General features: G+C 42.1%; 1 protein-coding gene across 2 annotated transcripts in view; it reads left to right on the top strand.

The window, feature by feature from the left end:
* Positions 1 to 12,042: 12,042 nt before the first annotated feature.
* Positions 12,043 to 13,445, top strand: part of AFF1 (ALF transcription elongation factor 1) — a 121,572-nt gene continuing 120,169 nt past the window's right edge. For both annotated transcript variants that reach the window (XM_065877333.1, XM_065877332.1), the window contains exon 1: positions 12,043 to 12,233. In XM_065877333.1, coding sequence (XP_065733405.1) covers positions 12,217 to 12,233 — 17 coding nt within the window. In that variant the 5' untranslated portion in view covers positions 12,043 to 12,216. The remainder of the gene's footprint in view (positions 12,234 to 13,445) is intronic.

Genomic DNA, 13,445 nt, shown 5'->3' with positions numbered 1-13,445 from the left:
GTTGCCACACTCAGTTGGCATAAGCTCCAGAAAGGCCCAAAGCAGCGTCCCTCACATGCTTTCCATGGGCAGATATGTGATTTCCTGTGGACTTTTTGAAATGTTGAAAATAGTTCACTGGGCTCCAGTTGCTTCATTTGTGGGCCTAGGTCAGAGTCCAGTGATTACATGATCGAGAACTCCTCAGATTGTGCTGGTTTGGGGGCATTCATGTGTAGGAGGAAATCTTGCCAACTGCCCCTCCAGCAGAGTTCTTCACAGTTCTCTGTGTCAGTAATTATCCATTAACTGCAGTATCTGTTGGCTGCCTTTCCCATGAACAAGCAAACATTCCCCTTAATCCCATCCAGCCTCATGACTTGATAGACATGAGAGGTAAGAGTTTGTGATAGGTAAAGAGTGTGAAGGTTAAGATCTCAGAGAAAGCTTCTGAGAAGAGCTGCCTTGGTTGGGATTTGAATAATGGTAGCAAGTCTCCAGCTGGAGAAGAGGGGAAGCAGCATTCCAACAAAGAGAAAATACTCTGTGCAAAGACTGCTGGTACAAGAGAACTGGCTGGCTGGAGGGCTTTTGTGGTGATGGAGTAGGATGGTGATGGAGGGAGGTTGGTGGGAGGTGGTGGTGGTGGATGAATTGGGAGACGGGGATTGACATATATACACCAATATGTATAAAATAGATAACTAATAAGAACCTGCTGTATAAAAAGTTAAATTCAATTAAAAAAAGAAATAACATAGAGGATGTAATATTTTCATTTGCTTCAGTTTAAATATTGTTTGCAACTCAAAGTGACAACTAACATCATAGTATTGTGTAGTAAACCCCACTGCTTTGAGCTTTTTATGAACCTGGAGAAAGAATCTCTTGTCTGTGGCATCGATGTCTCTGATTTCACTTGAGATAACTTTCGGTCAAAAATGCTGCTTTGGGGCTTCCCTGGTGGCACAGTGGTTGAGAGTCCGCCTGCCGATGCATGGGACATGGGTTCAGGGACATGGGTTCTTGACCCGGTCCGGGAAGATCCCACATGCCGCGGAGCAGCTAGGCCCGTGAGCCATGGCCGCTGAGCTTGCACGTCCGGAGCCTCTGCTCCGCAACGGGAGAGGCCACAACAGTGAGAGGCCCGCGTACCACCAAAAAAAAAAAAATGCTGCTTTGGAGAAATACCCTGAAATATAGGATCTTATCTTTATCAATGTTACCTTCCATTTTTCTAAGAAGATGAGAATTTCTTTTATATGTTTGCCGAATGCTACGTATAATATAAAATTCTGCTTTAAATAAATACATTCTTCATTTTCAGATCTAGAAAGAAAAAAACAAGAGAGAGAGAGAAAGCAAGCTACTGATGTGCAAAATTGGGAAGGGTATTGGATCCCCTGTAATCTTCAGCCTGGAGTCAGGGAAGTCCGTCCTTCCTTCCTTCCTTCCTTCCTTCCTTCCTATCTCTCTTTCTTTGCTCTCTCTCCCTTTCTTTTTCTTCTTTCTTTCTTTCTTTCTCTTTCTCTCTCTCTCTCTCTCTCTCTCTCTCTCTCTCTCTCTCTCTGTCTTTCTCTCTGTCTTTCTCTCTTTCTTCTTTAAGAGTAACATCTGATGTATATTTTAGGAACAATATATTCCATACTCTGGCAGTGAGGTTGAAGTCTAAGTGCGGGGGGTGGGGGAGAGATTTGGCAAGGGAAATAATCCTCATTAAGCTATTGAAAAAGTATGATGATGTATGAAGAAGAACCTGAGCTAAGAGAATGTTAGGTGTTCTAGAAAAAATGGAAAATCTTATGATTATTTTTAATTTCCAGTAGGAATTAGATGATGGAAGAGTTAGCGAATTGGTACATATTGACTAGTGATTACTGAACTTTAGTGTGAAACCGAATCACCTGGAGGGCTTGTTGAAACTCTAATTGTTGGACCACACCAACAGAGTTTCTGCTTCTGTAGGTTTGGGTGGGGCCTGAAAGTTTGCAAAAGAATGCAAGAATGGAGCAACAGAGGAACCCAAAGAAACAAATGGAAGACAAGTAGCAAGTTGATAAAACTTAAACCCAACCATATCAATAATTAAAATAATGACTAAACACATCAGTTACAAGGCAGAGATCCAGCAGACTGGGTTTTACCGAACACAGTCATCTACTTCCAATAGATGTATTTAAAAATAAGAACATGCATAGGTATAAAGGTAAAGGATAGAGCAAGATACATCATCCAACAGTAAGCATAGGAAAGCTGGATGGCTATATGAGAATCAAGAGGGCAGAAGTAGAACCAATGGATGATGGCTGCAGGGAAGCCAGTTTTAGCTGTATGGAGCACAGAGGTTTCCACCGCTATCACTGGCCAGCAGTGGAAGGGGCTGCCTTGTAATTACAACACATGTCCCTGGAAATATGCAAACAGGCCAGTCTAGGAAGAGAAAGAGCATTCTTGCATGGAGAATTGGATTAGATGATCTCCTTTGGTCTCCTTTCTGGAGCTAAGATTTCATCATAGTTTATTTTCTACAATAATTGTAAATTATTACAATTGTAAAAAACGTAAATTGTGGGTAAGTGTTCATTTTATAATACTTAGAATATTTTTAAATGCCCAGAATAAGACAAGTCATTTGATCCTTCCAGCCAGGAATATCTATGGCTAACATTTGGTACAGAGGCTCAATCTTTTTAATACACAGATTTATTTCAATTTTGGTGAAGTGGGTTCATAACAGCTGCACTGTATAGCAACTGCTGTTTTTTTTTTAAGTTTATACTATATCTTTCTATGTCATAAAATATTTTTGTAAAACAGGAGAGTGAAAGCATATTCAACCCAGGGGGAGAAAAAGCATTTCGAGACTAGTTGTATAAATTCAAGAAAACAGAGAAGTATTTCAAGTAAGATCTCCCTGCAATGACACCACTGCACTTTTACTATCTCAAGAGACCTTTGGGATTTGGGTGGTGATTACATGTGCTGGAAGAACCAGGAAAAGGAGAGAGTGACTGATCTTTAGTTTGGGTGATTGGTGACTAGGACCAGGGGAGAGGAATGGGTTAGAGTCATGTTAATTCTGGCCCTGTTGAGTTTGAGTTGCCCCGGGGGTCACTGCCTGGCCTGGGACCATTCCTCAGGCTAATTTTGTCTCTTTCCTTTAACCTGTTTGCCTTTCCTTTTTAAAGGCATCACTGCTCTACCCTGCACACTCCCTGCATACTCGTTATTGTGCGTACTCGCTGGTTTTTACTAGTAAAAAACTTAAGGAGGCAGATCTTATTTTAAGAAGTTAATTGCTGATCATTACAGTTAAATACATTATAAAGATAATGGAATTTTTTAGTTTTATGTGACCCACATCCCTCCTGATCTGCTAATTGGAAGTCCTCTTTGAATTCTGCCCTCTGCTTTTATTCCTAAGAATGGAACCAGCAACACTTCCCCCACCCCCCACCCCCACCCCCTGCCACAGCCCCACACCAGTCCCTTCTTTGGTGAAGGAGACATTGTCCCCTCCCTCTGTAGAGAAGCCACCCTTGCAGACCCAAGAAGCAGCTCAGGTTGAATGATAGGTGGCTCTTGGCATCTCTAAGGTGACACTTTTCACTAAGTGCATGATCCATTTGGGACAGCCTCCCAAGTGCCTTTTTATACCCAGGAAAGTGGTTTTGGGCAGCTGGAAAGAAGGAGTTGTGGGGAGAGGCTTGGGCTAGAGTCACACTTCTGGAGGGTCACTGATAATTTTGTCCAAGACAGCATGTAGACTGAGAGATAAGGGACGTTTTCTAGCATCTCTTATTGGATCCCAGATGTGTGAGCAGACAGAATTATGAAACACAATGAGGTCCCTCCAAATAGAGAGGTATCATGAAAGTCCACAGAGGAGAGTTTTGAGGAAGGTGGCCACTGGGGTCACAAAGGAAGCAGACCACTCTTTGTTTAGGAAGTTTGGCTGTGATGGCAGAAGGAGATGGGGCACTAGCTTTTAGGGGGAGAAGACTGATATGTGGGAGAAATGGCTGATTCTAGAGAAAGCTGTGGTAGAGAAAATAGAAAATGAGCCTGGAGCCCCTTGTAGTACCAGAAAGTAAGGAAGTGCTTAAAAGACAAAAGGAGAGGAGCAAGTCAAAGGGATGAGGGGCTAATTGGAAGAGCTCCCAGTGGCCAGAGCCAGAACAATTTGAGCAATAAAGTAAATCGTAGAGCATTGGATTATAGCCCAAAGGATAAAGTAAGTATCTGTGAGTATATGCCATACTGCTATAAATAAATGATTGAATAAATTAATAAATGGAGAAGTAAATCTTTCTTACAAAAGAATTCCAAGTAATGCGTGGGTACTACCACCCCACAGGAGTGGAGCATAAGTCCCTCCCTCCCTTGAAGGGAAAAACCATTAGACAAAGCCTGATGGGGACACCTGGCCTGAACTCCTCAAAACTGTCAAAGTCATAAAAAACCAGGAAAGACTGAGAAACTGTCACACAGTGCAATGTGTGATATCCTGGATTGGCTCTTGGAGCAGAAAGAGGATATTAATGGAAATCAAAATAAGTCTAGAGTTTAGTTCATAGTAGTATACCAATGTGGATTTCTCAGTTTTGACAAATGACAGATGATACTATAAGATGTGAAAATGGGGAAATTGGCTGGGGAGGTATATGAGAATTCTTTGCAACTTTTCTGTAAATCTAAAATTATTCCAAAGTAAAAAGACTTTTTTTTTTAAAGTGTGTGTTACCAAACAAAAGTTCATATGCTCAATTCACAGTGAGGCCAAACAAACCAAAATGTAGGAGTTTGGGGCAGAGAAAGGTTTATTGCAGGGCCAAGCAAGGAGAATAGGTGGCTCATGCTCAAACAAACAAAGAAACAAAACCCACACTCCCCAAACGGTTTCGGCAAAGCATTTTTAAATGCCCGGTGAGGGCGGGGCGTCCCAGGGTAAGTGATCAGCTCCTGCACTGTTCTCTGATTTGTTAATGGTGGGGTGACAAGGTGGTGTCATAGGAGTTAACATTATCAATCTTAGGCACCAGTAGGTCTGGGGGGTATGTGCTCGGGATCATCAAGTAGTTAATTTCTTTGTTTGGTGGTGGTTTTAGCATCTGAAAAACAACTCAGGAAATGTGCATCAGATACTGTTATTTAGGTAATTCAGAGAGGAGCTAAAGCAGAAGATATGGGGGAGGGGTCTGTCCCAGGAAGACCCCATAGGGTCCTGCTCATTTACATGTTGGGGTGGGGTTGGGGGTTGGGGAAACTTGAGCTTGTTTGTAGGCTGAGAATAAATAAGTCAGCTGGTATGGATGGGCAGAGGTATTGGGTGGGGGAAGGAAGAATGTTTTATCTATGTACAAACAGAAAAAGATAGGAAAAGTGTAGACCAGTAGTAGAGAAAAAGACATTTCAGTGAAGGAAGAGGTGATATTGGGCAGTAGTCTTTAAACATTTTTGCTTGTGTCCCCTCCAAAAGAATGTTGAAAAACTGGAAGTCTTTAGTCTCAAACCTATCAGCTGAATCGTATCAGAGAAAATTTCCATCTCATTTCATAATTCTAATATATAGCTGGATTGGTGAGGCAGGGCCTTGCTCCAGGTTGGTTACCTGGATATGTCAGATGAGGAGCCACCCATGAGTTTTTCCTGATTTGAGCTCAGGGACTGTCCTCCTACATAGAGCTGTTCCTCTGGGGTTTCAGACATATTTGCACCCTGGAGCAATGTACACTTAGAAGAGTGATTTGGAATGGGTGAGAGGCCTACTTTTCTTGATCAAGTAGGGAAAGGCAAGCAGAAGTGGGAGGAAAGCCTGAACCCTCATTTCAGGAAAGAGGGCATTTGGGAATGAAGAACCAGGAAATAGATTTGCTTCAAACCTCTGCCCTCATCCCTCTTGAGGACTTCCACATACCCCTGATTTGAAGATCATGGTAGAGGACCTGAAAAGTGTGGCGTAAAGCTGGGGAAGAAGGGGACTTTCTCAGGACCAGCAAGGGGAGGACTGTTTTGTGTTGAGGTCATAGCTGAAGGGGGAGCTAGTTAATTTCCAGCAATGCTTATCCAGTTTTCCCTGCTATCTCTGCCCACCAGAGATGGCTCATCTTTTTTCTCCTCCTTTGTCTCTCCTCCCTTTTCCTGTGTCTGATTTATTTGTGACTGTCCAGTGGCACCTTGAGCACCCTTCTTTTGGTGAAGTGATTTCTGCAGTGTCCTCATTAAACAGCATCCCACTGAAATGAAGTAAAAATTCTTAGATTTGACCGACGTAACTTTTAGATCAAAAATGCCATTAAAGAGTAGTATCATTGAATGACTATTGTGGACCAAATGCATGCATTGAATGAATATTTAACAGTTCTGATTAAGGCAACTTGTTTTAAAAATTTTTTTAAATTAAATTTAAAGTATGTTAGATTTTGCCTTCTATCTCCTAAATTAAAAAATATATATATAAACATACATTTTAAAACATATGCCTGTTTATATTTTGCCAAATAAATGATGGAACACTTGAAACATGATTCTGTTTTCACTCTTGGATAACAATATGTAGGGCACATTTGTGATTGTACTTAAGATATTGTTATATATGCCATCTGTTGTTGCCACTACATGTGTGCAAGTGTCATTTATAAAGCTCATTAATTTAAAGAGCTAATAAAAAGGCACTCTTGTGATTCAGGAACCCATTTCAGGTAGTAAAACAGTCTGTCCCACTCACCTTATAAATTCTGCCCTGTTTATTAAATTGTGTACCTTACTTTTCTGTTGTTAGCATACTTGGTCACTGTAGGCTTGGTGAATTCTGGAAATGTAGAACTGATTAGCATATTCTCACCATACTGAGAAACTTGTTATTTTGATATATAGATGATATTTTGCTGTCATGTAACATCTTTCCATTCATTTATTTTTATTTTTTAAGACTTATTTTGAATTGGCTTTATTAGGCAATTCATGAATAGGGCAGAATCCCATCTAGCAACTAGAAGGGTATATTCCCTCTTTCCATTATTTTCATTAGAAATTCTTCACTGTAGGGAATTCCCTGGCAGTCCAGGGGTTAGGACTCTGTGCTTTCGCTAGGTTCAGTCCTTGGTCTTAAGATCCCACAAGCTGTGTGGCAGGGCCAAAAAAAAAAACCCACATAACTTCACTGTACTGGGCAATTACTAAGACAGTCCTAACATTTTAAAGGGGCAGTGAAGATTGACAGGTGATCGTACCCATTATTTGTAAGGTAAATTGGGTCCATTAGCTGGTCCAGTTTGAGTGCACCTTAGGGCCCAGGGATTTATCACCTAAAGTCTACAGAGCCTCAGGTCCTCCTTAGGTGAGCTGCAGAGGGATCATGAACATCAAAGTAAAGCAAATGTCATGTGCATAGGTCTGTATCCTCGAATCTCATCAGTAAGGCAAAGAATTCTGTGCCCCCAAAACGTTAAGAATGTCTTTTGTTCAGTTTCACTGCCGCACAAGACTGTGGGTTGGATACAATGGTGTTTTCAAAACACTTGGAGATAATAACACCCACGTGCGTATTGCTGAACTTCTTCAGCCACATGGAGTATCCAATTCCAGAATAATTTCTCCTGCACTTTCCTCTAGTATTGTTAGATCTATTACAAATCCAGTGTAATCCCACATCTGTTTTAAATTACTCTCACTAATTTATGTTACAAATGATCTTGAGAGCCCTGGGAATCTCAGGTGCAATCCCAATCTGCTGTTGATTTCATATTTCTGTGTGTGTAAATATTTGCTGTATTCTTTCATTTCCTCATCTTTAGTGGAACAGCACAATTAACACAGTTCACAGAGGAAAAATGTAATTTTAATATAAGTGATGTTATACTTCTAGCCAGTGATAAATGGAAATTTTGTGAGTAGATGCTATTATGCAATATTGTTTCTGCTTACTTATATGTCTGATATCAATTTAAAGGATAAATATCATAGTTGGTATTTAGAACAAGAGAAAGATGGGGGAAAATGGCAAGCAAAAAATTTTGGGGGGCTTCCCTGGTGGCGCAGTGGTTGAGAGTCCTCCTGCCGATGCAGGGGACACGGGTTCGTGCCCTGGTCCGGGAAGATCCCACATGCCGCAGCAGAGCGGCTGGGCCCATGAGCCATGGCCGCTGAGCCTGCGCATCCGGAGCCTGTGCTCCTCAACGGGAGAGGCCACAACAGTGAGAGGCCCGCGTACCGCAAAAAAAAAAAAAAAAAAAATTTTTTTTGGAGAGTAGACTTTTGCCTAAATTTATGCTTTGTTTCCTTCAAGGTTTATCATTCTTCTATTGCAAAAGAATACACGTGTGCAGTGGTATTTTATTGTCTGATAGAGATTTCTTATGAATGAAAATAAATGCTGTCCAACCATGATACTTAAAATGACTGAGGGATTATAAACCAATACTGAATCAAAGAGCTCACTTTTATCTTTTAAGTATGCGTGATCTAAGCAAGTCGTTCTCACATGTAAGCAGACAAGTATTAGCTGGAGAATTTGTTGAAGTGCATATCCCTGAGACCTCTCCCTACAAAGATTTTGATTTACGAGTTCTGGAGTCTGTGGTTTTAACACATGACACAGGTGATTTGATATTTTACCAAAGCTGTTGTGGGTGCTAAGATTCTACACAGGAATAGCTATAATATAATAATATTACTTTTAATATAAGAGAAGCCATGATGATTGTGGAGAGCTGGAGGAAACATGGAAGTATCAACAAGTATCAACAAATGACATGGAATAAGTTTGTACCCTCAAATTATTAAGAACCCCAAAGAGTTTTTGTATGTGTGTGTTTTATCTATTGACACTTGCTATATTAAAAATTAAAATTGAGATATTTAAAATTCTTTAAAATAATAAACCCATTACCTGTTAACTTAAATAATATTTTTATTTGGAAAAAAAACTATTTCCAAAATAAAAAATTTAATAAGAGGAGTGGCATTATTTTACATTTATGCAAATCTCTTTACTGTCCAAACTAATAGAAGACAGCCAGATTCTCATCTGCTTCTGTGTTCAATGTGTTGCAACGTTATTTTGGTTGAAATATATGAAGAAGATGCAGCCTCACAGAAAATGGAGGAGTATTTTAATACCTTTTTTGATATTATATCAAAACTCTACAAGTCATAGTTTCTTAAAGGTTAGTTGCAATGTGGAATTTGAAATCATATCATTGAACTTTTTTTTTGATATATTAAAATCCATTGGTCTGTCCTGCACTTTCAATGGATCTTTTACCCGTGCACGATTTAAAAAAAAATTATTTAATTAATTTATTTATGGCTGTGTTGGGTCTTTGTTGCTGTGCGTGGGCTTTCTGTAGTTGTGGTGCGCTGGGGCTACTCTTTCATTGTGGCGCACAGGCTTCTCATTGTGGTGGCTTCTCGTTGCAGAGCATGGGCTCTAGGTGTGCGGGCTTCAGTAGTTGTGGCATGTGGGCTCAGTAGTTGTGGCTCATGGGCTCTAGAGCGCAGGCTCGGTAGTTGTGGTGCACGGGCTTAGTTGCTCCGCGGCATGTGGGATCTTCTCAGACCACAGCTCAATCACGTGTCCCCTGCACTGGCAGGCGGATTCTTCCACTGTGCCACCAGGGAAGCCCCACAGTTTTGTACTGTTTAGAAAATTTTGGTCACTGAGTTACGCAGGTCTTCTTTTTTTAAAATTTAATTAATTAATTAATTAAGTTTTGGTTGCATTGGGTCTTCGTTGCTGTGCATGGGCTTTTTCTAGTTGTGGCGAGCAGGGGCTACTCTGTTGTGGTGTGCTGGCTTCTCACTATGGTGGCGTCTCTTGTTGCGGAGCACAGGGTATAGCCGTGTGGGCTTCAGTAGTTGTGGGTCACAGGCTTAGTCAGTAGTTGTGGCTCACGGGCTCTAGAGCGTGGGCTCAGTAGTTGTTGCTCGCGGACTTTAGAGTGCAGGCTCAGTAGTTGCGGCACACGGGCTTAGTTGCTCCGTGGCATGTCTGATCTTTGTGGACCAGGGCTCGAACCCGTGTCCCCTGCCTTGGCAGGCAGATTCTTAACCACTGTGCCACCAGGGAAGTCCGTACACAGGTCTTCTAAAACCACATTCATTACTGTCCTTACCTCATCGGAAAAGTCTTTAAGTATTGGGAAGCTGACAGGCTCGCAGTGGCAGATGTCATTTTCCAAAATGCTTGAAAACTCAAATTTTATCATTGGCAATAAATACTGTCAGTTGTTTTCCTTGAAGAAACAGACTCACTTTGTTCATTTTTGAGAAAATGATTACCAAATACCCAAGTCAGAATAACCACAGTTTGTCAATTGTTCTTTCAGTTGTTCCTCACTTGTTCTTTCAATTTTTTTTCATGGACTACCATTTCTTTAGAAATGGTAGTCCATGAAAAAAACAGCTATTTCAGCTTGCAACTCAGTTATACAAGTGCTTTTCTTCTAGACAACCACTGTACTTCACTCTGCAGTAGCAGAGTGCTTCATGTGGACTTCCCATTTTGTCACAAAGAACATTAAAATGACCTGTACTCAAGGGTCAAGATTTAAGAAAAGTAGTAATTCTTACTGCTCGCTTCATTAAGGACATGTGTAAAGAAAACTGACCTTTTTTTCTTTTTTAAACTGCTAATGAGTGAAGAGCCACTGCCTTGATTAGTGCTAAGGTGCCAGCAGTTTCCCCACAATTGCTTTTGCACCATCAGTGCAAATGTCAGCACAGTGAAAAAGACAAATAATGTCTTTGTGTTATTCTAAAAATAGCTTGACCTCTGAGAAGGTCCTGGGGACTCCCAGGAGACCACGAATCACACTTTGAGACCCACCATAGAGATGCTTTGGGCCTTCCACCCACCAGCCCCCACCTCCCAGCTTTGCAGTTTTTGTGCAGATGTCAACATGTCTATCCATGGCTCCTTAGCAGTACAGTGTGGAGTATCTCTTTGTGAGATGGTGTCACTGTCATGATTCTAGGTAGAATGGGGAGTCCACGGGGCCGGCATTCACTCCATTTGGAGTTTGCAGCTCCTACAGTGTGCTGCTGGTCCGCATGAGACGCTGAAGCCCAACCTCTGTCCTGCTCAACGACGTTTTTCCCTGCTTAGCTTTAGGCACAGTTTAAATTTAAATGCCTTCCCTGGCCCCCTTAGTAGGACACGGTTTCGCTTGTACTTACAGTGTTTAATATACTGTTGGCTTGCATTCTCAGTCATTTTCTAAAAATTTGTCAGTTCCTTAATTACTTCTTCAAGTACCATCTGAGTTGCTGTTTCCTTTTAATTTGAATGTTGTCCAATAAAAGAGAGGGCGTTTTTTTTTTTTTAAAAAGAGACGGCGCTTTGTACATATTTGTTTCAATGTAACGAAATCAAAACTGAAAGCTAACAAAGTCAAACAAGTGTGCGTTAGTTGCACATTTCCTGACTGCAAGCATTGGCACGATCAAACGTAGCGAACGTGTTTTACTGCTGTGGTTTTATTCCTTGTTCACTTCAGCCTCTTGGGACCCAATATTCAACAAATATTCAAATTGGGGTTGGAGTTCTGACCGCCCGGGTACTGCGTGTTCCGGCAGTGTGTGTTTGTACGTTGTTAAAACCTGACAAGAGAGCGGTAGCCAGGAGCCTGCAGGCGGGGCTCCGCCGCGGTCGGGCCAGCTGGGCTGCGTCGGCGCTCGGGTTCTGTGCCCCCGCCCGGCGCAGCCTCGGGCTGGGCCGGTGGAGCGCCGTGCCCTTTTAAGGAGGCGGACCGTACCACCAGAACTTTGTTGAAGGGGGTGTCCAGGCGAACTCGGACAACTTTAACAGAGGCGAAGGACGATTTCCTTTACCTTGTGACGCGGGCCGGAGTTCTAGTGCTGCTTGGCGGAAGCTGTGCGTTGGTGGGCTTTGCGCGAAGGGAGCCCTTCGATTTCCTTTCTCCGGAATCGCCCGGAGGGATCTCACTCGGTCTGAATTCAGACGCGAAGCTCCCCGGGCCGGTCCAGAGTGTAGTTTGCCTGCAGAGGTCCCAGTGCCCGGATGTCCATCAGGATTAGCGCGAGCCAATACGCTCGGAGCCCGAGGCTGCGCTGAGGACGCCCGGGCTCGGGAGCAGGTAGTCCGGTAAAATCGGGTAGTCGCGCTGGGGAATCGTCCCCACCCGGCCCCGGCAAATGGTGAGCGCGGCGCTGGCAGAAGGGCCGCGGGTTGAAGGCTCTGATGGACAGGAGACCTTGAGCTCTATAAACTGAATTATGGCAGCCCAGTCAAGGTAAGGCAGGCACCGAGAGAAACTTTTAAAATATGTTAGTGGCTAGGAGAATTGAAGGTTGCAAGGGAAGGGTCGGGGTGCTGCGAAGAGGACGAGCAGGAAGCAGCTTTGTCATTGCTTTCTCATCATTCCTGATGCTGTGGTTCTTTATGTCAGATAAAAAACAGTTTGGAGAACATAATAGACAATTTCTGCAGAGAGGAGGGGGTTGAGTTAAAGTTAAGATTAAAGTTAAATTTCTCTTCCAAAAATAATTATTTTCAGAAAAATAGTTGATTTAACTTGTCTGCCTTTGCCCAAATTGTCCTTTAGTTTCTTTGTGCACCTCCTTCTGGTTCTCCTGATTTTTTTTTCCCCCTCTCCGCTAATGCCTTGAGCAGAATTTTAGAAATCGATTAATGTGAAACAGTTCGCCTTGGGGGAGGTGGTTGAGAATTTGCCTGGTAAGTGACTGGAAATTTTACTGCCAGAATGTACGATTGCACATAAAACGGCACAGCTTGCGTGAATCTGCTGAGTAGGCAAAGACCAGGAATGTATCGGGGTTGGTGAAGGGGAGAGGATAATGAACTGCAGTTGCTGTCAGAGGAACGCTATTGTAAGAACCTCCAGCCCTGACTTTCCATGGTTTGTTACTTTTTTGTAATGAGGCTTTAAGAGTGATGACAAGGCATTAGTGATTTTTATGAAATTCAAACTGTTGTGTATGATTTCATTTTAGTTGTGACAGCAGTTGGTGCTAAAGGAAGCCTACAATTTAGATATACATTCTTTTTAAACTTTCAGTTTTACTGGAAAGTACTTTGGTGTCGCATTTAAATTAATGAGAGCTCCTCAAGTTGCTTTTTGATGTAATATAGTGATTTGGGGGAAATCTTACAAGGCTAAACACATTTCAGGTCTGAAGACCCAGATAGGTCACTCAGAGAAATAGATGCTTTAAGCTTAAAGTTTGGACTTGATGAGACTTTGAAATTTTTTCCTAAGAGATAGAACTTTCTAGGAAGAAAAAGAACTTCACTATATAGAGCGCCTCTATGTGCTTTGTATATTTAATCCTCTAGACTCAGTGGTTTATCCCCTGCCCCCATTTTATTGGCTGTTCTAAGAGAGAGGTTCTTAACTTGAGGCCATTTAGTAGGAAAACTTGGATGAGAAGAGTTGCATCTTTATTTATGCTAACCTTGACTGAAATTTAACTGCCAAAAGGGT

The sequence above is a fragment of the Phocoena phocoena genome, chromosome 5, assembly GCF_963924675.1.
Source record: "Phocoena phocoena chromosome 5, mPhoPho1.1, whole genome shotgun sequence".
Classification (NCBI taxonomy): domain Eukaryota; kingdom Metazoa; phylum Chordata; class Mammalia; order Artiodactyla; family Phocoenidae; genus Phocoena; species Phocoena phocoena.
This window is presented reverse-complemented; position numbering and strand designations above follow the sequence as displayed.